Raw genomic sequence first — 24,454 nt, 5'->3', positions numbered from 1 at the left:
ACATGTTTGCAAATTGAAACAAAGCAATAGGAATAACGGGATAATAATGGAATAAAGGGATTACAATAGATATATCCTCGTGTGGATAATAGATACGCGACTGCACGACAACATGTCGCAACTGGTCGAGGAGTTTCTCGTTAAATTTTCCTATTTTCGCTTCCGGTCTCTCATTGCGGACTAACGAGACGCATTATATCATCGCTATACTCGTCACTAACTCTTCAAGTGCACGGCGGTAGATGCAATCGACGTTTCCGATAATACAATTCTTCGCAAATAAGAACGCTGCAACGCAACCGCGATGCTATCTCGCGCCCCGCATCTGGCATATAAAGTGTCGTACCCCCTACTTCCCGTCAGGAGATTTCTCTCTAATCTTCTCCGTACCTCTGCCTCCTCTTCCCACGAGGCGCCCGATCCGAACAATAAGATCAGCATCGCCGTTTATCCTTCTCTCCGCTTTTCCATGCAAATGGTAAAGAGACTATTCACACTAGACGAAGGCGAGATCTCACCTCGCCCGTCGCATCGCGCATTTTATTTCTCCCGTTATTCTTTCGGAGCAACGTTGCCGTCTCCTGTTTGCGCGACAGTTTCATAAAAGTGCATAGGGGGATAATAAAACCGTGCCGCGGGATGAACATGACTTTTCTGTATCTATCGACGATCAAAATTCAAACTTTATAATCTTCTTGCCGGAGTTACTGTTCCGTAACGCAAGCGAGTTTGTTAAATCGAATAAAGAAAATCATCATATGATTATTTAACAAATTTTTATACGATTATCGTTAGAATTTTCGTTGCGACAGTAATAAGTAAACGACTTTGCTTAACGATTTTTCCTACCTTATCTCATTTTGTTGTGAAATTTACGGAAAATCGTAAGTTTGTGTGTTCGCCTCGCGCTAAGAGTGTTCCGCAATAAAAAATAATAGGGTCGTTATTGTATGCAAATTTTGAGAATGCCTTTGCATAAGAGTGTTGTTCAATTAGATACGTGTAATGGCGGTCATGCAAGAAAATTGCGACTTTACGCCGAACTGTCCCGAAGTGCTCTCTTATGCCTGCTTATGCATTATGCAAATTTTCGTAAGAGGTTTAACACTGTTCGAGATCTCACATTAATGATAATGTCGACCATTAGAGCTTTACTGCTTGTCCGACTTAATGGGAAGTGGACAGGAATCAATCGTTCATAAGTGCGCCCTAAGAGGCACCCTACAAGGTGCGGTCAGCAGTTGTTGACGATGTATCAGATCGCTCTACTTTTGTTCTACAATTTTCCTTTACGAGATATACTTTGTAATATTCATAAAAGTTGACAATTTGTAAACTTTGTAATCTTATTAATTTCTATGATGCCACGATAATCTTCAAAATATGAAATCATTGTTAACGTGTGTTATAATCGCAGATAATATCTTATAAGAGATATTTTTCAATCTAGAAATAATTATACAGTGCAATTATATTTACCGAAAAGCATTGAAGCTAAGAGAACTCGCGTTTTAATTTGATATTTGAGCTATCTGTTCTCAACAACGATATATTGCCAGTAGTCTGAACCTTATAATCGATACACTTCACGTCCATTATCAAATCTCTCGCAACAGCGATATAAGCACGCACACACGCACACACGCACATGCACACACGTATTTGCAGAGGCTTCTATCTATCTTACCCTCGTCCCCAACGAAATAAAGCTCGAGCTCCCAGGAGTAAACAAAGAAAACTTCGGCCGTTATAACTTTGTATCGTATAGTCAAGGAAAGAGAGAGACTCTCCGCTCTTAAGCGTTAAATGGTCCAAAAATGATGCATCCGATGCTCTCGTTTTTCGCACAAAAGTCGGAACCCCTTCGAACTAGTCGATTAGATGCTCGATCTCCTCTTGCGCGAATTTAACGCGCGTATGGAAGATTAAAGTAAAAGTAAAACGAGGGCTGAATACGGGGGAATATACGGTAGCCTCGCGGAAATCGATAGCGCAACCGGAAACTTCCATCGTATTAGACACACCGTCTCAGAGAAGAGCGATACGACTATGCCGGTTAATTATTATTAGCAATACTGGCCGGCTCGATTACGTCTTCATCAGAAATAATTACGGCGCGTTCACGTATCTCGTTTCAAGAGTATCGAAAATGCTTCCCACCCTTCCTCTCTCGTGGATATCGTCTACTTTGAAACCTTGAAAGATACAGAGTACAAAAAAAAGGACGCTGTCGAAAGAGAGACAGAAGAGGTATTGCACAATTTCTTACAGTTTTGAAGAAAGGACGAAGTCGTATAAATGCCGTACCACGGTATTGCGAGTTTTAGAGGCTACGCGTAACGATTGCTGATCGTAACGAGATCTATAAAAAGTTATTAAGTTATTGTATTATCTGGTTAATAACTGTATCTCTTCAAAAGAAATAACTCCGGCGAGTTAACGACAGACTTTCACGAGGCTTGCTTTCAACGACGGTGGAGAAATTCGGTTTTATTTTCTATCCATTTATGGAGAAAGATTTGTTACGCCGCGGGGATCATGCTGGAGACTCTGTTGTAGTTTAATATCTAATTACCATCAAGCACGCGCTTTCGCGGGTGTTCTCTATGAATCGAGGTCGAGAGAGCACCTCGAAAAGTCGCTAACTACAAATTTAATCGAAATACATATATATTTCGCGCCGAGTGCATATCTTAGCCGAATCTGCATTTCAAATTCGTGGATTTCTTTTTAATGCATCTTCCTTTGTATGTAATTCCGCGTGTCGTCGTATCTGTTGCGGCATTTGAGTTAGGCGCATACTTAGAATATGCAAAGTGTTCAAAATTAACCAAGGTATGTATGACGTCGGCCTCATTTTAAAGTCAGAACGCGTGACACAAACTCTCTACTACGACGGACGTATTTTAAGTTCTCTGCGTGTAATGATTTGCGATAAAAGTGTATGAACCTTCTTGCTGGTATTTTTTCTTGTAATTTTGTAATAAATTAAATTACTTATTAAATACATCAGCTCATTTCGGAATCTGCACGACATTAATTTAAAGGGAATATCGCGAGAGCTTGTTATAAAATTTCCATCGAAAGTGCATCAGCAATTAATATATATTATCCACATTTGCATTTTGTAGTCGGTAAAAAAGCATCGTCAGAGAGATGACGAAATAATATTTGATTTACGACAACGTGAGTACTTTTTGCGACGCTGTATTCCTGATTTATGACAAAGAGTTAATTAAGATTAACAATATGGAGTATGCTGTGATTATCTCTTTGTTGATTCGACATAATTCCGATTTCATTAATTCTCTATTGTTGGGCGTCAACGTACGATTTTTTATTTGAATAAAACAGCAGCTATATATAACGCTGGCGGATTAATTGAAGAACTCCGGAATAATGTGGTTTGGAGTCAAATATAAATCGGAAATTACGGCAGATCTCTACGGGGAACTCTCAATAGCGAGGAAATTCTCAATGACGAAACGGTCGATGCGCTATTTATACAATCGCACAATGACAAATGTGAATAATCAAAATGGAAGAACGCTGAAAGGCATTAATTAAGGACACCATTTGACTCGCAATGGACGTTTAAAAAGAGCTTAAAAAATGGCGATAAGTCCGTAATTTATTTCTCTTTTCGATACAAATGAACAAAACGTGAATAAATTATATCGTGAAAATAAATTTTATGGAATATAAAATTTCTGTGTTTCAGCTATATGTAAAACTAACGCAATCACTGAGAGAAATATGAGAACATGTATTGAAGGATTATGTAGATACTGCGGATATTGAAAAAAGTGGAATTATGTTTAATACAACTATTGAATATTCCGATATTTTCCTGTACAAATGTATACATCTATATGAATTGACAGTAATAACGAGATAGCGGATATAATGAGCGAATAAATGTCCGAATTTGGAAGTGGCGGCATTCCACTTTATATATTTTATAATAACATTTTTATATTTTTTTGTAATTCACAAGACTAATTACCGGGTTACTAAGAGTCACTTTATATTCGCGAGCTGAAGTTGTGAGATCTGAAGAATTTTAAACGGGCCCTCGTTACGCTTTACGGAATTAATTAAATTCATTCACGTTTCCTTACGTCTCACACGTGCAATAGACGGAAGCAGAGGTGTAATAATATAACACACTTAATATAGCCATTTATTCTCCACTCTGTATTTCGTTAGTATCATGAGAAGGAGAAGGAGAGAGAGAGAGAGAGATAGAGAGAAGTATTATATCGCCAATTTGTCCGATTACTTCATTTTCTTAACACTGAATAACACAATAATGAACAGTAGTACACAATAAAGCACAATAATGGTAACAAGAATTTATTCTAATTTTATGAAATTACTTAATGTTAATTATTCTAATATAACGCTTAATGTACGCGAAAATAAAGTACCGTGTTGTGGTAAAGCGCGAGACGTCGCCGTCGTTTCCTCGTAGAAATAATCAAGCGCATTTGCGAGGGAAAGGTCTGCGGTTTTTTCGTTGTGCATGCGAGTCTGGCATAGGACAAAGCCGTCTTAACGAACGAAAGCTGAGATCACGTTTTTTTTTCTTTTTTTTTAACCGTTCCGCATAGCACCGTGCGACTGACCCTGTAACCCCGACAAATGGGAGTAGCCGCGTGGCCGACAACTTAATGAAAGCGGATAATTGGAAAAACCCGAATGCCGGTTTAACGGCGAATTAACGTGTAAAAAAAGGAACGGAACGCCTACCCGTTAATTAAACGCGACTGACCAATTTGACTCGTGGCGAAATATCACCGTGTTTCAGCGTTTATTAATCACCTAAAAATCGGGTCAGTGAGCTCGCACGCGCTTTCATGATTTTTCAGATATCATCCGGTATAAACACGGACGATTAGATTAATATCTGTTAAATTGCGAGTTTCTTTCTTGCTGTCGCGGCAAATACACGTCGATAGAGTTGAATGGATCACAGACTGTAATGAAATATTGATGAATTGTGCTGACGAGGGCCGTTAATGCGATTCGAAATTGAGGAGCGCTCAAGTGCAACCTAAATGCGAACCGACAGAGCGTTATTATAAATTATGATACGGCTATGATACAGTGAGCTATCGCTTAATATATTCCCCGATACAATCGTTGCTGCGATGGCTAAACGTACGTCTTAACTCCCTTTAAAGAGAGTTTCTGCTATCAGATAAAACCTAAGCATAAGACATTAATCGCGAAAATGATATGGTTTTAACTGGGTTAATAGTAGATTGATCATAATTCTTGATATTATAAAAGACCTTTTGTGCCGTAATACTACGTAACAACATTACGTATTCTTAATTCTTACTTTGCGCTTGCAATTAGTATGATTAAATAAGTTGGAGCCATAAACAGCATTATATACCTGTAGCTCGCAAATTCTCGAACGGGTTTTTAACTGGATCAAAAAGAGATTGGACGTAACTCTTGACAACCCAGATTCTCGTTAACAATATGTTGCTTAACGGCACAATGTTCTTAATTTCTTCTTTGAACTCGGATGGAAAGAGAGGAGATAATAAAAAAGCAGCGAACGAGTTAGGAATGTGAACGATATATCTTGCGCGAAGAATAGCAGATCTCTCACGCAAATTAATTTACGTGCCAAAACCGAGCTGCAACGGGAAAAATGGCGTAAGGGGAGGGGAAGAAATGCGGACAGTGCGATAACTCAGCTTTCAACCTAATAACAAGAATAAGCGAAAAGTGAGAATAATGGTAACGTCTCGCGCGGACAGAAACTTCGCTTCGAAGGGTTCGTTTTTGAAGAATGTCCGCTATTATTGAACATCGACAACTTGAAATTCACACAATGGTCTGGATCAAATTCTGCACAATACTTTCGATATACCGTGCATTCTTTTCTATCGAATTTTTATCGGTCATGCGTATTACGGCCATAAGTTCGAACATACGAATTCCAGCTATTCATCATATTCTACTTATCCGTTTGTAATGCAGATTGATAATCGACGATAAAATATTTCACGTTTAAAGTAACATATAGTAACGAATAGTGATAATTATATAACTAAAAGTATACAACTAGGACGAGATATTTTCGGAAATACATATATCTTGAAATATGGACAGCTTTGAATACTCTTAAAAACATATTTATATGTATATTTTTTAAATTATATTATTCATGCAAAATATAAAGTCCCGATTAATCAATTTACAAGGGAGAAATGATACATCGAAGCGCAGGGATAATCGTGTTTCGCTAATTCTCTTTACGCTGGAATCGTAAACTGCTTATACTCTTTCAAACAGATCCATTCTCTGCACAAATGCAACGCGAGATCTGATGGTTGATTAAGCGTAACGTTCGCACACAACAAATCGATCATTGGCCTGGTTAATGCCAGAGTTAACAATTGTGATGATCTTATTAATTAACAGTGACGCCCCATGATTGCGAGTTTAACGCTACGTCAAATCAAACAGCATCCATTATTATTAACACGTTAAATCGTAAATCTAACAAGCGATTCCGCATGCTACTCGTGCATACTGCTGTGATTCTTTGTTAAGCTATCCAACGTCAAAAATGAAATGACGATTTTTCTCTCGACATCCTAACATAGGGCTTTTTGTCCAAACGAGGGATCTGTCTGTGACGTTTCATAGAGTGAAAATTATTCTGTAGAGGTAGAAGAGCTCTTATTACATTCTTTCACTATTTTATGCGTTATATATTCCGCGCACGAAGATTTATCGTCATCTATATTTCGCGTATTTTTATTCCGTTCGCATAAAGACACTTATTTCGATCCCGCATTCAAATATTAAAATCTTGGCGTTGCAAATAAATGATTAGCTTGCTCGAGCGGCGAAAGTTAAATAATAAATCGGTAAAGGCGTGAGACGAGCCTCATGCATTATGTATCTGATGCTGTATAATATGGCGATTGGTTGCGAGTTGGTCGAATTGGAGTACGCCGCCCAGGAGATCCGCTATTATCGGGGAAAAGACGTGTGTTACAATATTCCATTATTCAGTTTGTCGTCATTTTGAATTATTAAAACGTACCGTGAGATATATAATAAAATCGTGCACGGTTGCGAGCAATTCACACGGTAGAAAGATTTTCGGCATCAAGCAGGTACACGCTCGGCGGCGCGGCGTTCCGGTATCATCGTATTTAATTAAACGCGATCGATCGGCTTATTTCCAGCGATTCGAATCCGAAAGACATCATCCGAACGGTTTCTCCACGGTGTCTCATTTCCGTCGCGGTAATTAATTTATATTAATCAAGCCGTATAAAATTCTGTCCGCTCCCCATCTCGCGCGTTCCACTCAGCGCAATCCACGGCTTTTCAAACTTTTTAATCGGTTTCCACAAAGTTTTCTCTTCCCGATAACGCCGTTCTTTCCCGCCGGACCGCCACCGCAATAATATAACTTTATCCCACGCATCCGCGCGGGAAACGGCACTTGATTGTGAAACCGCCGCGCATCGTAGCGGCGATAAGATATCATTTTTCTTTATTTTTTTATTACGTTTTTTCTCCTACGCTTTATTCTCCTTACACTCGAAAACGTGGAAATGTGAAGATTCGAACTATAAGTCATATTGGACGTTTAATATTCTTTTTTATATTCTCCTTTATGTATATATGAAACATTTGATTTCTCTCGCGTCTTTTTATTATTGTGAAACATGTGTCTCATTTTTCATTTGTTTTCTTCCAAAGTTTCAAATTTACCAGAAATTTCTGTATTTGTCAAATTGTCAGCAAAAAGTTAAAAAGTTTTAAAAAGTTTAAAGAAAAAATATTGCTTTAGAAATTGTCAGAGTATCCCAATAGTGAGTTCCCTAATGTGAAATTTTTTCGATTATTATACCAAATTATTTTTAAAAAGTTGCACGTGCCTTTAATTGCATAATAGCATCGTTATTAAAGTTTTCAAAAGTCAGACCTACAATGCGAAAGTCATATTTTTCAATTTGCTCGAAACGACAATCTCAATATTGTAAAGTGCACTTTCTGGATTATTATTATAATTAAATGTTAACTCTGGGATTATGGAACTGCGGCTTGACTTCTGACGAAATTTCTACTTTGCGATGGAGAATAATGAGAGAATAATAAGAGCGAAGCAACTAGACCAAAAGTTCTGCGGGAACCTTATTATTGGGGACGAACCCGCAGTAAACACGAAGTACTTTAAGTACTCCATGCCACTAACACGGTACGCGTATTGCATGCTGAAAAACGAGACAATACGGATCACCAGGGTAACCTGGTAAGGGTAATTAGGATCAGTACACTCGGGGGTTTTTACTTGTTAAGAAAAACCGAAAGTTCTTCATTGAAATAAAACGACAAAGTGGCGTAAAAACACTTTACGTCATTGGCAAGCAACGGGAAGCGCAAAATCGAGGCTTGATGAGAAAGTTAAGAGCAGGAAGACGAAATAAAAAGTCAGTGATAAATCAACAATTTCCCGAGCTCGTTTATCGTTCATCATCCTCCGACGGATTTTGGATATGCAGATTAAACGCTAATAATTTATGCGATAAATTAATATTTAATAATAAATAATAACGAAATGCATAAATGCTCAAAACCGCGTTGCGCCAGGATTTTATTGCTCAAGAAATAAATGTAAACAACTACCGCCGTAATCTCATAAAGTCTCGGCTCGAGGATGTAACATATGTAGGTCGGATGCACTCTGGAGAAAATCTCACTGCGTCACGACGGTAAAAAAGAAGATTTAGGGAGTGTAGGACTGGCGACAGAACTCGCCACGGGCGGCGAGCTTAAATGCAGAAGGTCTAGAAAAACTTAGGGAGTCGGCGAACGGATTCATGATGAATATGAAACCGGAATGCGTTAAAAACTCCGTCGCCGCGACTTCATCCGTTGTGACTTTATTCCTTTTGATGAACGCGAATTTTTAACTTCACGTATCAGCACGCTCCTAACTCACATCAGCTTTATTCCATTAGAACGCTGTCGTCCGCTCCGCTGTCCGATTTGCAAACTACAAGAAATTTCGCTTACTTCGCAGATGTCTCTAAAAAGTAATATTTTTTTCCCTTAATTTTCTAAAGTCTTAATTTTTCACAGAGATCTGAAATTAAAAGAAAAGAAATATATATGTATATAATAATGCTATTTTTTCATAAAATGATTTACTAAAATCTATATATCTAATATAATAGCAGTTTTATATTTAATGATAGCGTGAAAGCAAAACCTAGTTTTGCATAGAAACGCTGAATGTACACAGCCGCATCTGTTAGTATTCCGAAAGTTGTGCCAAGAAGTCGAGATATCTATCAGAAAATCTATTTTCCGCAGGATGCGGGCAAGGCAGAACGATGTGAGGGATGCTTTTAGGATGAACATAAGGCGCAAATGCATCGCGGGGGAAGAATACGGCGCGGGCGGTAAACGTCTCACGTAGGGAGTGGCACCTTCTGGCGCACAAAATTGTAGTTATCGTTAAATTTTCGCGGAAACGAGCTTACGGGCGAGCTTATGAACCGGCCGGATAATTCCGGCTGTAGAAAACTGTCTTGCCAGCGTGAGAAAAGCTCTGGTCGATAAACCGCTCCCGCCGTGCCGCTATTCTAAGATCGCGTTGAAAATAAGCGGTGCTGGATAACGCGCGAGGGCTAAATATAGCCGAGTATCGTGGTGGTCGACCGCTATTTCGTGCACGAACGTGGGGATTTTAGATCAACGATCCGCCTTCTTCCTTTTGCAATTAAAGAGTTCAGCGCGACAGCAGTTTAGCTCGTTTTTTTAAATCTGCTTAAACGTTTAACGCAATATGTCTTAATCTGAATTTAATATCATCAACTTTAAAATTAATTTTTTCTTCGTGCTTGAAAAAATGCGAGCTGAGTTATGCGCTGAAATTTCGATTGTACATTCCGCGTTCGTCTCTTCTATAGATTTGTATTGCAGATACGGGATTTACGCGAATATAAAATTTTACGTCAACTTTTTCGGTATTTAGGGAAAGCTTATTTGGAAATGAAAGGACGGATACGATGTCCGATGTTACCGAATGTTTTCTGTCAATGGAGCTTTCTGTGTGCACGGTTCGATAATTCCATCCAATCCGCAGTGCGTACAAATGGGAACCGATCCCGCTGAAAGTCTGATTTCCTATCGATGTTTCTCTTTCCACGAGGTCACCATCCGATTATTTGGATTAGACGTCGATATATGCAGCCTGAAATCGAAAGAGGAAACCGATGAGTAATATGACAATTGCCTAGGGAAAATATATTTACGGTCAACGGGCAATGATTGACGATATTTTCGTCACACGGTTTGACCGGTTATATATTTATATCAATTGATATAAGAAAATAGTATCGCAACGTGTTTGCACCATTTGGCGCAATATTATTCGCAGCAGAGCTATTGCAGCTCGCCGCCGCGCTGGCAGATTGAATAGGAATTTCTGTTGATCCGCTCCGATGGAATGCATATTAATGTTGACATTAAGCAGGAACGATTATTAAACGGTTCTCGTTACGCATATCATGTCATTCTGTTTCTATAAAATGGATAATTGGAAATCGGCTATCGAATTCATTATTTCACGCTTGGGGAGAACAATACAATATCGCTAAAATTATAGCATCAGCACCAGTACTCTCTCTCTTTCTATACTCTATAACTATACTCTATACTACTCTATACTACTCTATATACTCTATACTACTATAATTAAGAAAATGTTTCATATTTGTTTAAGTATTGATACATTATACACGAGAGAAAGTTATCAAACGTCGAATTTCAATGTTTCACTTTGCAACTGTGATTCGACATAATCTATTGAAAGCTTATTCGAAATTAATTTTTAATTTTTAACTTATGATATTAGATATTACAAGTTTTTTATATTTTCCCGATTTATTATTTAATAGGTGATCGATAAAATAATATCTCTATCTATTAATATTAATGCGACTTATATATATACGTGGTAACAAAATAAAACTAATGATACAATAATATAATAGAGCATTTTGTAATATTATTCTACGAACACGAAATATTTTACGTCCGCGAAACATTTTCAATTATTTTGCGGGAAATGTAAATTGTGGAGAAGGCACACGACACGTTCGAAATTTTCCGATCGCAAATCCGTATGCTCGCTCTGTGTATTTTGTGTGCTTTCCACCGAAGATCGTTCGCCGAAAACGAGCCGCCGGAAATCGAAGGTCCTTTCGGCTAAGTATAGCTCGCGCCGCGCGAGCATAAGTCTGGCCGGTGACGTCGAGAAGTGTCAGTATACTGGATCTCGTGTGGACCGACCGATTCCAGAGACGCGACGATCCAAAACGCTCTAAATAGCGACTCGCGATTGCTAACGCCGGAATTAATCTTTTGTTCGTGACGAATGCCAAGTATTTTAGGTCTTGTCATTGTCGTTGGCACCAGTCGTGACACGTGGCTGGATGATCGATAACGCCTCGTGCGAGCCGCGAGTGGAACGAGACCGAAGATCGAAGATCGAACTTGTGATCAGTCCGCGATACATCGGCGAATCGTCAACAAGGGTATAAGTGTTTTAATCCCGAAAGTGCGCTACGTTTGGATAACGTTTGTTCTTTGACTGACGAATACGAATGGGTATTTACATCTTGATTTAATCTTTAATTAATTTTATATAACGAAAGACCGTCTATCGTCGAAAATGGAAAACAGCTTTCACCTTAATCGAGTAACGAGCTTTGTTCTGTTTTTAAATTCAAATCGACAATTTCCTTTGTCGCAAGACAACACTGAAAATCGCGCGCGTGAAATAAAGATGCGATGGAGATATATTGATTTAGGGAAAATAAATACGGCAATTCTCTAATCTAAAACAGGTCGTCTTATTGTAAAGATTTAATTGAAAGATTTTTTGAGTCTGGAAGCGAAGTGCTTCAGTGTTGAAAGTGCGTCTAACTTGAATAACATGGGGAACAAATTTTAAAGGATACGTGCATCTACTCTATTTTGGTTGCAAAACGCGGAGATATGTCCAGTATCCTTAATGTCACTGTCCGCTCGAACGAAATTAGGGAGATTTATCCTCTTCGTTTGCGTTTCGGAGCGAGCGCGCCTGGGATTACGAGACATTAGTCGCTACACAAATTACGTGCTGTGCACCGCGGCGGGAGAAATTATTCGACATACCCGTCGCTCTATGAGCAATTTAGGATTCGTTGATTAGACGCAGGTGCATAGCAGATCCTCGTGATCATTCAGGATTTAGAGCGGTCATTAGGTTCACCGAATTTAGGGGCGTAATGGTTCGATCATGATAACTCAAGATTGTAAACTTATATACAAGCACTAATCTGTCGCGTTTATATGCGCAGAAAAGCTGTCATTAGTCCAGAGATTCTTAATCTATAATTCAACCTTATCTTTAACAAACTCTGTATGTCACCTTAAACTACGAAAACATTTTTCAAACTAATTTAAAGAGAATATTACCTAATAGTAGAAAAATAATTTTAAAAAATAAATATTTAATATATATATATCGTATATATGTATATCGTTGTGTACATTAAAATTCAGTTATTGCTATTAATATCTCTAAATTTTAATGTGCAACGATATACACAAGAAAAATACGCAAATGATTAAAAACATATTACAAAGGCAGATCAAAATTGAATGAATAAAATGTAAAATACCAACGCACTGCGCTATTTTGGAACATTTCATGGTAACAAATGATAAATTTAGATTTCTGCGAAATGTCTCTTTCTCTCTCTCTTTCTCTCTATCTCGTAGTATTCAATTACGCCGCGTATCTTTCACGGATGTATTAGACAAGAAAAGACGACTTGAAATACACTCCTTTTGAAATGACGCCCGCAAATTCTGCTGTGCGCGGACAAAGGAAAAAGCTGAATCATTCGCGACGCTGTTTATTTTGCTGCACGAGAATAATGATGCGCCACGTGTGCAGTCTCATTTCGTGAAAGTACGACACTCGGAATTTCCGAATCTGCATTACGCGATGCGTTCATTGTGTTTTAACGGGTCATCTATAAACCTGATATCTGCGGAATATTACAAATAACTAAAAATATTACTAATATCACGTTATACTATACACACACACACACATAGTCAGTGTTTTATTTTTTTTCCCCATACATATATATATATATATATATATATATCAAATATTTATATATTTTACAGATTAATTTCTTTGTATATTACTTTTTAACTCAATATTAATATTAAAAAGAATTAAGAATCAATTTTGGCCGATATTCATATAACTTAGCTTATAACGAGCGATAGGATTCTTTTAATTTTAAAATAATAATAGTAATAATACATATAATAATATAGAAAATTTTTCTGAGAGAATCGCTGTCACAAACAATTTCATAAAAGAGATTCTTGGAGATACACGGAGTACAATCATTAACATTATTCACTGGGTATTTCCCAATCTCGAAATTATTAGACCACGCTGGGGGCTCTCTCGAAAGGCCGGAAAGTCCCCGTGATCCACCACGAAATATGATCATACAATTAAAGCGTGATGAAACGAGGACTTTAATAATGTAGGCGGATATCTCCCAAGGGAAAGAGGATAGGTTGCTCGGTGAAGTTTCGAGGTTCACAGTCAAAGTGCCAGAATTAGCATCCCGTTTCATCCTCATGGCAACGCCCATGAAAGTTGCTAATACAATCGTTGCTCGCCGCCTGTTGCACCCCTAACGTGCACGCGGAGAGAAAGAGTGAGAAGGGCGAGGGGGGAGAGTTCGCTTTAAGATCCAACAAGTGGTTCGTCTGAGAGTAACAATGCTTCCTAATGTACTAGCTTTTGCCATTGTGTCGGCTCGGAAGCGCGATCGGTCCTCGACGTGACGACCTTCGACGCCGGCGACGTCAGCACGGAGAGACTTGCGAAAGCCAAAACGAATTTGGCTCGACATCTAGCTACGTATTCGTTAACGTTTCAAACAATCTCTTTGAACGCCCCCCCGTGTGATGTTGACGCACGCGTGTGCGTCCTGTGAATGTGTAGTCGGTGTTATTTAAATTTATCCGTCGTCGAGACTTAAGTGTTCGCTAGGAAGAGCCGCATGTCTTTACGTTATGATCGTTTAATTAGTCGTATTTGAAAATACCATTAAGATTTGTAGGATAAACTCGGATAAGATGGCCATACAGGAAAGCTGGCCAACCCCATGTTTCATGGTGAGCTAGATTGAAAGAACATAGGTTGGCCACATTCCCTCTATGGCCATCTTACCCGAGTTTACATTTTTAATTCATTATTAAATTAAGTTAATTGCGAAATATATGATTAAAGTGCTGCGTACATGCAAATATAACATACGTGAGCAAATTTAATTTACAAAATACTGAATCTACACAAAAAAAAGTTTTGCTTAAAAATATGCGTCTATGTAAAATATTTAACTTTAATATAATTTAAATTTTTTTAGTATGTCTTTTGTTATAAATATGAAGATAAAACATTTTTAATAAAATTATACAATCGTATATGTTGAAAAATACCAGTGCTCAAAAAAGAGTTGAGAATTTAGATGTTTTTGCTGTGCTGAAGATATCCGAAAATTTTAATAAAGCTGCAACATTTTTATTAGACCAACTTGATGACGAACAAACATTTGCGTTGGCATCGTCGAAACGACAGAACGCCGGATGCTTTACGAGGAGGCCGGATCTGAAAGCTTGTGCCTCATGGAGTTATAATCGACATTGATTGAGTGCTTCCGTAACAGAGAAAGAAATGATATATACTTGACGAGTTTTTATAGAATTCTCAGATTTTCGATGTGCGTCACGCTCGTAAAGTCTTTAAAATTAAATCGCACGGATACAATTTTCTAAGTAAACAATTTTGATACAAATTAATAAAGCAACAATCAGTGATTAATTATGCAAATAAAAAATTTTATAATTCTATAACTTATAACAATGTTTAATAATTCTGATACAAGAAATACATCAGATTTAATATTTTTGTTCTATTATAATATCTAGAAAGAAAGGAGAGAGAAGGGATTTAGTTAGAACAACCGAAGGTTGGCAGCAGTCGGGAGAAAAATAGAAATAAGAATAGAAAAAGAGAGAGAAGAAAAATGTAGAGAGTAGAAAAAGAGACAGAATTATTATTAATTTATTTAAATATGTGTTAAACGTTACGATTAAATCTATATCAGTTCTAGAATAATATTACAAACAGTATTTTTGCTGTAAATATGCATCGTGCTAAATAAAACATTCACTTCGCGTTAATCGAGATTATCTTGCCTACTATGCGCCTCGTACAAGCGCGATTAATTAATTCGTGAATTGCATTGGTAATCGTTCACTCATTAGCGACGTTCAAATATTTATTACGGTTGCCGCGGTTTCCGACCTACAATTCTACTCATTTCAATTTGAACATTGCAGCTGGTTATAATATATCACAATCTGATATTATTAAGCATGACGGTTACATTTTACGAAAGTTACGTTACTATTTCCGATTGATATCTAAATTTCGATATCTAAATTTCGACAATTGGGTAATGCATTTATCGTGTTATCGTTATTTTTAAAGAGATGGTCACAGTTGACTTATATGATTTATAATCTTAAGTTGCTCAGATTACGATAACAAATTTTATATTGATAAATATTTAAAGTTATAATTATTATTCTTACCGGAGCTTCTCTCACACATCGAAAGTTCTTGTGAGTTTCGTTCATAAAAAAAATACTCAAATTATTGAACAAAAAATAAGATTCTTTAATGCACTCTGCAACTACGATTTAATTACAAAAAAGTTTCAGCATAAGTTGCGTCGCGAGAAGTTTTCAGGGTTGCCTCTTGAGTTCACCCATCTCTTTACAAATTTACGCTGATGACGCATCGTGTCTTAAAATAGAAGTCCAATGACTCCACAAAGATCTTGACATTGTCTTGGCACTAGTGTACTATATTGAAAAAAGAATCGCGAAATTGTTCTTACGCTGTAAAATTTGAACATTGATTTCGTCACGATTTAATTATTGAATGTGTGTAATTGCTAATTAGCGATACAATGAATTAATTATTTTGTAAGTAGGATGTATACAGATATATAAATGCATGGTAAATGCATATTGGCCAAATCCAGTCGTTAATAAAACAATGTAATCGATAATATTAAAAATGAATTAAAAATATTACATATATCAGTGTTATATATTTGTAATTCCGCTTTTTTTTTTTAGTTCTGTCACGAACTATATTGCTGAGAAGAATTTCTATTACTATATGAATGTATAAATATCGATCCAGTCACATACTGATGCAAGAACACTATCAACTGCTGTTGCAAACTGCTGTTTCCGTGCAATCGTTTAACACGTGGCTGGATGAACAAGATTTTGGCAGCATTTGAATTTTGAAACACTGTCCGGTTACAGTCGATATACTCGTATAATCTATTTATTAACTATGACGACGTTGAGATAGAATGGCGCAAGATATTAAAACGCATTAAAACATCCTCGCATTCGCATTAAATTATTTCTTTTAATAAGCAATATACTTTACGGTAAAATACTATTACGGTAAAACAAATCACATCAACATTAACGTAGATAATCTACTTTTAGGGATGAAAGAGAGATAGAAAATGAGGATTTTTGCAAAATATATCAAGAGACACGGTAGTGTCTCGCGCCAAGTACACGCGGTTTAAAAATACTTGTAAAGCATTGAATATGAAAGAACAAATGTTTATAACATTCACATCATATTTTTTGTAAAAAAAATATAATTTGTTAGATACATTTATATCGTTTTACATTTACATTATAAAACAAAAATGTATATTAGAATTCTGAATCAATTCGGTACTGTCAAAGAATTGAATGTTTGAACAACATCGTAACAGCACACGTAACTTGTCCTATTTTATAACACCAATTAATCCTATGTAAAACACAGGTAAGATTGAAAATAAATTTTCTTCTTTTTAGGCATGGAGCAGTTCGAGCAGCTGCTAACCTGCGCGATATGCCTGGATCGATACAGAAATCCAAAGCTCTTGCCATGTCAACACAGCTTTTGCATGGAACCGTGCATGGACGGCCTTGTCGACTATGTTCGTCGACAGGTCAAATGTCCGGAATGTCGTGCCGAACATCGTATACCATATCAGGTAAATTATATCTTAATCGTATTAAAATATATAATTGCTATATAAAGCTCAGAATTGTTAAAAATATGTTTTAAGATTGAAAGAAATTATTTACTTCGTGTCTCTCTGGCCTCGATTAATTACACGTCGAAATAAATTGTCTAAATCGAAATAAATCTGTCCGCGACTTGTTTTGTCGCAAAACGACGCAGTTCTCCAGCTATTACGTGTCGCTTTATCAGGTTTATGTCTTTAATATGTTTGCTGTGCGATCGGACAATAATGCGAACAGGAGAAAAACCGATCTATGTTTTGTCGCACAAATTAAATGTTACTCTGTGCGTGTCAGAGTAACCCGACGCGGCGTTACGGGTAAGCTCATCTTTATTCAACGATGAATCCAAACGCGAGAGGATTCTCATTAAACCCAGTGTATATTCTCGCGTTTCGTGCTAATGTCGTCTTCGAACTGGTCTGTTTTTTTTTCTAGAATAATCGAACATAGTTACGTAAGCAGCAGCAGAATTCCAAAATGTTTTCGGTTACGATTGCTGCATAATCATTTATACAATTGTATTTTGAGAAGAAATTGAATAGTCTCAGAAAAAAATAATAAGTTCGCATAGACAGTTTTTTCAGGACGATATTTAACAACCGCGTCTCATGATAGTAGTAATTCATCCACTTTGACACAGATTAGTAGACGAGCTTCACTCGTATAATATTAGTAGCTTCACTCGTATAATATTAGTAGCTTCACTCGTATAATATTAACGTTAAAGGAACGTCAAGCGCGCGTTGTATAATTAATTCGCGGCATTATTCGTGCGGTGCACCGATTCTGGTCCATTAATAAGCGGCATACTCGGTGCACATACGTGTATTACAGGCGTTAATCAAGCCGAATACACATTCTATTTGTAGGGCGTGCAAGCCTTTCCGACCAACGTGACACTGCAGCGATTCCTGGAATTGCATATCGAGATCACGGGGGAGCTGCCGGACCCGACTAGCGGTCAGACTATGGAACGCTGTGGCGTTTGCTCCGAGAAAAGTTACTGTCAGCTGTGCGTGCACTGCGAGAAGAAATGCTGCCCCGAGTGCAAGGACGCACATATGGATATCCTGAGACGCGAAATTGCGCGCATCAATTCTCAGGTACAGCAGTCATTTTCTTACGCGATTACTGCAAATTTGAAGAACTGGAGAAAGTTGGAAAAAAAAGTTAGAGCAATTGAAAGTAATTAGAATCCTGGAAAAATAAGGGAGATTATTAATTAATTACTCATTAATATGTCAGAGATATTTATCGATATCCGCCGATACCGCGCGAATCAATTATTAATGCTGCGACCGTGAAGTAAAACGATAAATTCTAATATTCCTCTTTATTATTGCTGTTTATGCAACTACCGATGTCGATCAAATTTGCCTATCTTACTGTTTGAAAGGCAAGTCTGCCATGAGAAATTTGGTTGTACCGATCGCAGAAACTAATTTAACCGGCTCCATAACTAATTTTCTCTTCGGCTCGACGGTAGACGTTGTAACGCATTTAGGAAAGCGGGAACTGTTGTGTTACGGTATTCGGTATCGGGGTGTACTTTAAATTCGTTACGTTGTGCCCTTCGGCGTCCCAACGGAAAATTTATTGCCGCGCAACTTCGCGCATTGCAATTAACCGTGTACGATAGGGACGTACGTTGAAACAAGATTGCGACCTAGATTTTTCGCTCTATACGCTGACGGCGTGCGATATGAAACCGTTAGTTGAATTCGATAACGCAACACAGACATCGACTAAATACGAAATAAGATTATGGATTGTTAATTAAATAAAAAGTTTGCAAGCGATTCCAACGACTACTCTTTATATCACTAAAATGCAGAGAATTTCAATTTCAATTTCAATTATATCTCAAAATTGTAATCGTATAAGAATTATCACATATATTTAAAAAATCAGGATATCATGTATTTGAAAAATTAATTCACGCGTGCAATAATTCGGAAGTCCAAAACTTAAACATTTAAATGAAATAATAGGAGATATAAATAAGATAGCAATTTAATTAAGAAAAAGAAGCTGTAACTGTTACATGCTGAAATTTATTATTTGATAATTCTGTATCAAGAACATTACGAGACAAATTGTATTCATTGAATGAGATAATGTCCGCGATCGTGCGAATTTGTCGTATGTCTCCAGGAGCACCCCGGTGAATCACATCTATTCCGAGTGACGGAATAAACTTCGAGGCGCGATCGTCTTTGAGACAGTCCAGAGACACCGAGATCGCGCTTCGACAAGCGGGATATCGCACAAATAAGGCGCACAGATTCGCGAACACAACAATTTCAACGATCAAAGTTGTTAACATGACTCTGTCGAATCTGTCAGATCTTCCTCTACTCTATGCTATCGAAATTGCGCGCGCGTGCCTGAAATATGTGTCTGTTCTCCCCGTTCAGATGTCCCGAGAATCGATGCTGATTGTCGTTTATATTTTATTATGTTTCACGGTTATATATGTATATTTAGAAGCCTGGGCGTGGATCGATCAGGCGAGGCAGATAATAGTAAAACGCGTTATCTGTGTGTTATGAAATAATTCTGCACTTCTTTTAAATGGTTACGAATTTAAAAAATGCATGCATCTTTCTTTGTCAAAATTTTAATTGCAAAATTTTGCTGCTAAAGTATTTGAACATTATGAATAATTACGTAAAGTCGTAAAATATTATAATTAAATTTTTCTTGAAGGAAGATAATTGGCTGTGATAATTGGCAATAGAAATGCGTAGATGAGAAGCAGCGCGAGGAATCTAGGACGCCTGGTATACATGAGCTCTTTCTGTCTTTTAATTACGTTAATTTATTTACTGCACGGAATAAATACAAGTTTTATACTCTTTGTGTATACAGCCGTTCATATTTCATTTCTACGCCTTGTTTACATTTTCCATGATTTAATTAGTTAATGAACAAATTCCAGCGCCGTGAATCTTTTTGAAGGCGACTAATAAATCGTTGGGAGCTTTGAACGGCATAGGATGAATGTTGCCGGTTTTAATTAGTTAACAACCGGACTTCCGTGTCGCGAGGCTTTCAACCACACAGTTGATTCTCTAATGCGCCGAATCTCATTATTGTATGGACATGCGATTGTACTTGGAAATCTGCGCGGCAAAATATACACTGTTTGAGCCGCACGAAATGGCTAGGCTTAATTAATTTTTATTACCTTCGATTTAACCGATGTCACGGAATATCGCGAAAATGTACGCGTCGTGCTTTGTGCACATAAAAAGCGACAAAGAATAATTATATTATTTTTAAAGGCAACCAAAGAGAAAAAATAGTTGAACCATTCGTTCCGTGAAACAGCGTGTAAAATAATCCCGCTTTAAAAAGCTCGTTTTATTTATTTTAATAGCACCCGATTTAATCAATTTGAAAAGAACTCGCGCAATGTTCCATTTACAGTATAACACTTCGTAAAATTGCGTTTACGCTCAACGCATCGAAAGAATGATATTTTTGGACATTTTATTCTATATAAAACGCACGCGAAAGAGATATATACCGTATCTATCGTTTATCGCGTGTAATTTAAGCCATTAATACAATTTCTATCCTGCATTCCGGAAAATTTCATTGATTATCGTATTGCGCGGGAGCAACAAATACTTTCCGTACACGCTTATTCGGCGCGTGCACAATATCCTGTTCAAAAAATTTGATTTATTTATCTTAATTGTTCGCGATTTAACCGATTTATACAATTTCAAGCGCCGCACGACAGGCCATAAAATCTCGCTCGAAAATAGCATCCCACGGCGTTTCGAGGAGCGCATAAAAGCCTTCGGGTCTCATCGAACGGTGAAATAAACGCGACGGAGCACGTATGGTAAAATCATCGATGCAACTCGTCCTCGCCACGGCGTAAGAAATTATGATGCTAATGCACCGAAATACCCCCGCGAATGCATTCACGTCCCTTGCACTTTTCTCTAACTCCCGGCAGAATAATAGGACGGTTTTCCCGCGATTTTCCGGATTTATTCCGTAAACCGGGCACGATTCTGTTCCCGTCGTCGTACGGAAAAGAAATGTACCTAACGATATACAATTTATATACACGGTTTCTTCCTCATGAATGTACATTACAAAAATATTCAGATCACGGCAACTATTGCAATATTTTGTCTCACTTTCCTCAATAGTTATCGCGAAAAATTTTTTTACGTTAGATTTGTCATTTACGCAATTTGCTGCAACATTTACGTTTTCCTGAAATACGCTGATGGTGAGAAGTATCCATTAATTGTTATCTCTTTTAACGGTATCTACGTATACGATCAATTCGCGTTATGTTACCAATTCGCCATAGATATTTGCGGTCGGATCGTAACTGCACACGAAACAAACCTTCCGATCTGAATCGATGACAATGCCAATACCCACGAATTTCGAGTCTTCCAAACCAATTGAGTGAAATTACGCACGTATTTCAAATTTCTTGGTCGCGGCGCGTCGTAATTGTAATACCTGTTCTCTTGGTAATGCATTGCATACCGAAACATCTAATGAATCGATTACTGCGGAAAGAAAAAATCTCAATCTTTTCACGCGCAGCTGGAAGATTAAATTATCTTTTCTTTCAGAGATTGTATTAATATTGAATACATATTGCGTAATCATTAATTTCTAAATAAAAATAGAAATTATAATTTTTGTGAAAGGAATAATTATAAACATTTTCTTTTCTCTCTTATCACGCTTTTGCAGAAGTTATTTCTTCTTTTATATTTGATGTAATAATTTACTCAAAGTTTTTTCTACGCATTCACTAGAGTGCAACGGATTAATGTAGATATCCCGATCCATATTCAAGTCACGCGTTTTCTTTTATTTACGTTATTTTCCATCTATGTCAATATCTGTTGTGCAAAACTGTAACCAATATTCTATTGGTTTTTCGGGTTGCATTTTCCAATTCAGATCTCTGCTGAAACCACGCATATATTTTCGTAGTATTAAAGATTCTTGTACAGCTCCGCTTCTTTTCTCCTCTTCAATAAACTCTTCACCAATCGCTAAGCATGCTCGCTCAATTTTAAACATAAGGTACATAAGATATCTAGAATATAATAACTTTTTCATATTTTTCCAGCATTATTTATTGCTATATTATAAGGTTCGTACAATGAATTTTACGTGATATAGCTAGAACTATATAAACCACGGATTCTGTAAAATTCCTGGACAAATAATTTGCGCCGAATAAAAGGAGCTGTATCTTGTTTTTTCTCTTGTTTGCAATAGCAATCGTGAATAATTCAATATTGATTGGATATCCTGAAAATATTTTTTACGAATAATCTCCTTCTAGAATATAATTTTATGAAAAATTTCTCGATAGGGAGAAAAACTTTATTAATTTGGATCAGCGCTAACCTATGTCAATATATGGACAGTATAACATGAACAGCATAATTACATTTGGCTTATAACGGCTATGAAAATTTAGTGCTCTTTCATAGAGCATAAAACATATAACGTAAAACTGCGAATCTCTTTTAGAGCCTTACAGTAAGATATTTATGAGTCCAAACTGTTTATTATTTTAACTAACAAAAGTTCACTTCGCGTTCATTTAGGCTTCCACATACGTATCTAGGCCATGCAGTTATAGCATAACTATAATGAAGCCTAAATATAATCGTCGGTACGTTTGTTTGCCCTAAAAGCATCTGAACCGAGAAATTTTAGTTTATGTGAAAGCAAGCGCTTTCACATATGATTTCAAAAATATCAGGAATAAAAATGGAACGTTTATCGAAAGCAAACTTCCATATATGATTCCAAAAATATTAGGAGTAAAAATAAGAAATTCGGAACATGTAAATGATATCGTATAACTTAACGCTTTTATTTTTGCTCTATTATTCCCTTTAGTCACGTATTTCCTTTTTATGTATTACCAATATTTCTAAGCGACTGATTGTGAATTTGCGTAAACAACCCTTTAAATCTACATTAACGATAGCGATAATTAGACGCGCTTATTCACGCCCACTTTCCATTTGCATAATCGATATTGCAATTGCGATATCGCAGCGCGCTTAGGCTTAACGCGGAATTGCATTTCCGGCTTGTCAAACCCGGGTGCACCGGTGGTGGCGTTTACAGGTACGCAGGGGGCTGCACAGGCTGCAGGACGCGCTGGCTCTGGTGGAGAAAAACACGTTGGGCCTGCAGACAAACTGCGCCTCGGTCGCCGAAGAGGTGGACGAGATTTATCGGAGGCTGAGCAAGGCTTTGAAAGACCGTACGGAACATCTGCGTAACGAGGTCGATCGATACCTCGGCACCGAGCTCAGAGGCCTGATTCAGCTCAAAGAGAATCTCGAATTGGAAATCGCGAATATCCAGAGCAACTGCGATCTGGCGGAGGCGCATATAAACGAAAATGTGCAGTGGGACGACGCCGAGCTCCTGGACACAAAGGAGCTCTTCCTGCGTACGGTGGAATTTATCAGGTTTGTTGCCCTGTAATCTCCCTTTTCCTTTTCGACGCCCGCTCGTTAAACCCCGCCCGGTCGTATAGCCTTGTACGATTTATTATCGGCTATCTATTCTGCGGTCTCCCCCGTTTTTTTTTACGACGTAGGACTAAAAAGAAATCGTTAAATGAACGGTTTCGTCTCCCCCACGAGCTATTTTATTTCAATTATTTCGGATCTCGTAGTGATGCTTCACCACTTCGATTCTATCTATTTTAATTTAATAGCTCCCACGTTATTTCGTAAAATTATCATTGTCATGTTGTTTTCTTTTTAACGGTTTGTTTGTCGCAATTACGTTTAACCGAAGGAGAAAAAACTGCATTTACCGTGTTTACCATCGAGGAAAAAACATTTGTTTTTCATGATAAAATATTATTTTCTGTTTCTCTACAAAATACAATACAATCGTTGAAAAATTGATAACCTGCCTCTCAGGCACGCGGCATAATAAATAAACATAAAACTCCAGAATAAAAAACTCGATCGTAATTTGAACGCTGTCGAGATAAACACGTCGATATTGGCAGCAGCCATACGCATTCCAGTAGAGATTTGTGATAATAGCATTGCGAGTGTAGCGGAAATCCGGCGTTAGGTAATGTAATTAACGTTCAACATTACTACGCACACCATTATGAAACATGTAACGCGCGCAAAATCTGCCGTAAATCACAGACGCAAAT

The 24,454-nt window shown here is 37.4% G+C and overlaps 1 protein-coding gene across 4 annotated transcripts in view; it reads left to right on the top strand.

The window, feature by feature from the left end:
• Positions 1–24,454, top strand: part of Tn (tripartite motif containing protein thin) — a 61,086-nt gene that overhangs the window by 10,372 nt on the left and 26,260 nt on the right. For 3 of the 4 annotated variants that reach the window (XM_071699424.1, XM_071699425.1, XM_071699426.1), the window contains exons 3-5: positions 17,038–17,219; positions 18,123–18,356; positions 23,395–23,744. In XM_071699424.1, coding sequence (XP_071555525.1) covers positions 17,040–17,219; positions 18,123–18,356; positions 23,395–23,744 — 764 coding nt within the window. In that variant the 5' untranslated portion in view covers positions 17,038–17,039. Of the gene's footprint in view, positions 1–11,316; positions 11,589–17,037; positions 17,220–18,122; positions 18,357–23,394; positions 23,745–24,454 lie in introns of those variants that run through there. The other variant, XM_071699427.1, reaches the window with a different exon arrangement.

This window comes from Temnothorax nylanderi, unplaced genomic scaffold (assembly GCF_030848795.1).
Source record: "Temnothorax nylanderi isolate EJ_2023f unplaced genomic scaffold, tnyl_v1.0 TNYL_tig0018_pilon, whole genome shotgun sequence".
In the NCBI taxonomy this organism is placed as follows: domain Eukaryota; kingdom Metazoa; phylum Arthropoda; class Insecta; order Hymenoptera; family Formicidae; genus Temnothorax; species Temnothorax nylanderi.
The sequence above is the reverse complement of the archived record's forward strand: the minus strand, read 5'-3'. Positions and strand labels throughout refer to the sequence as shown.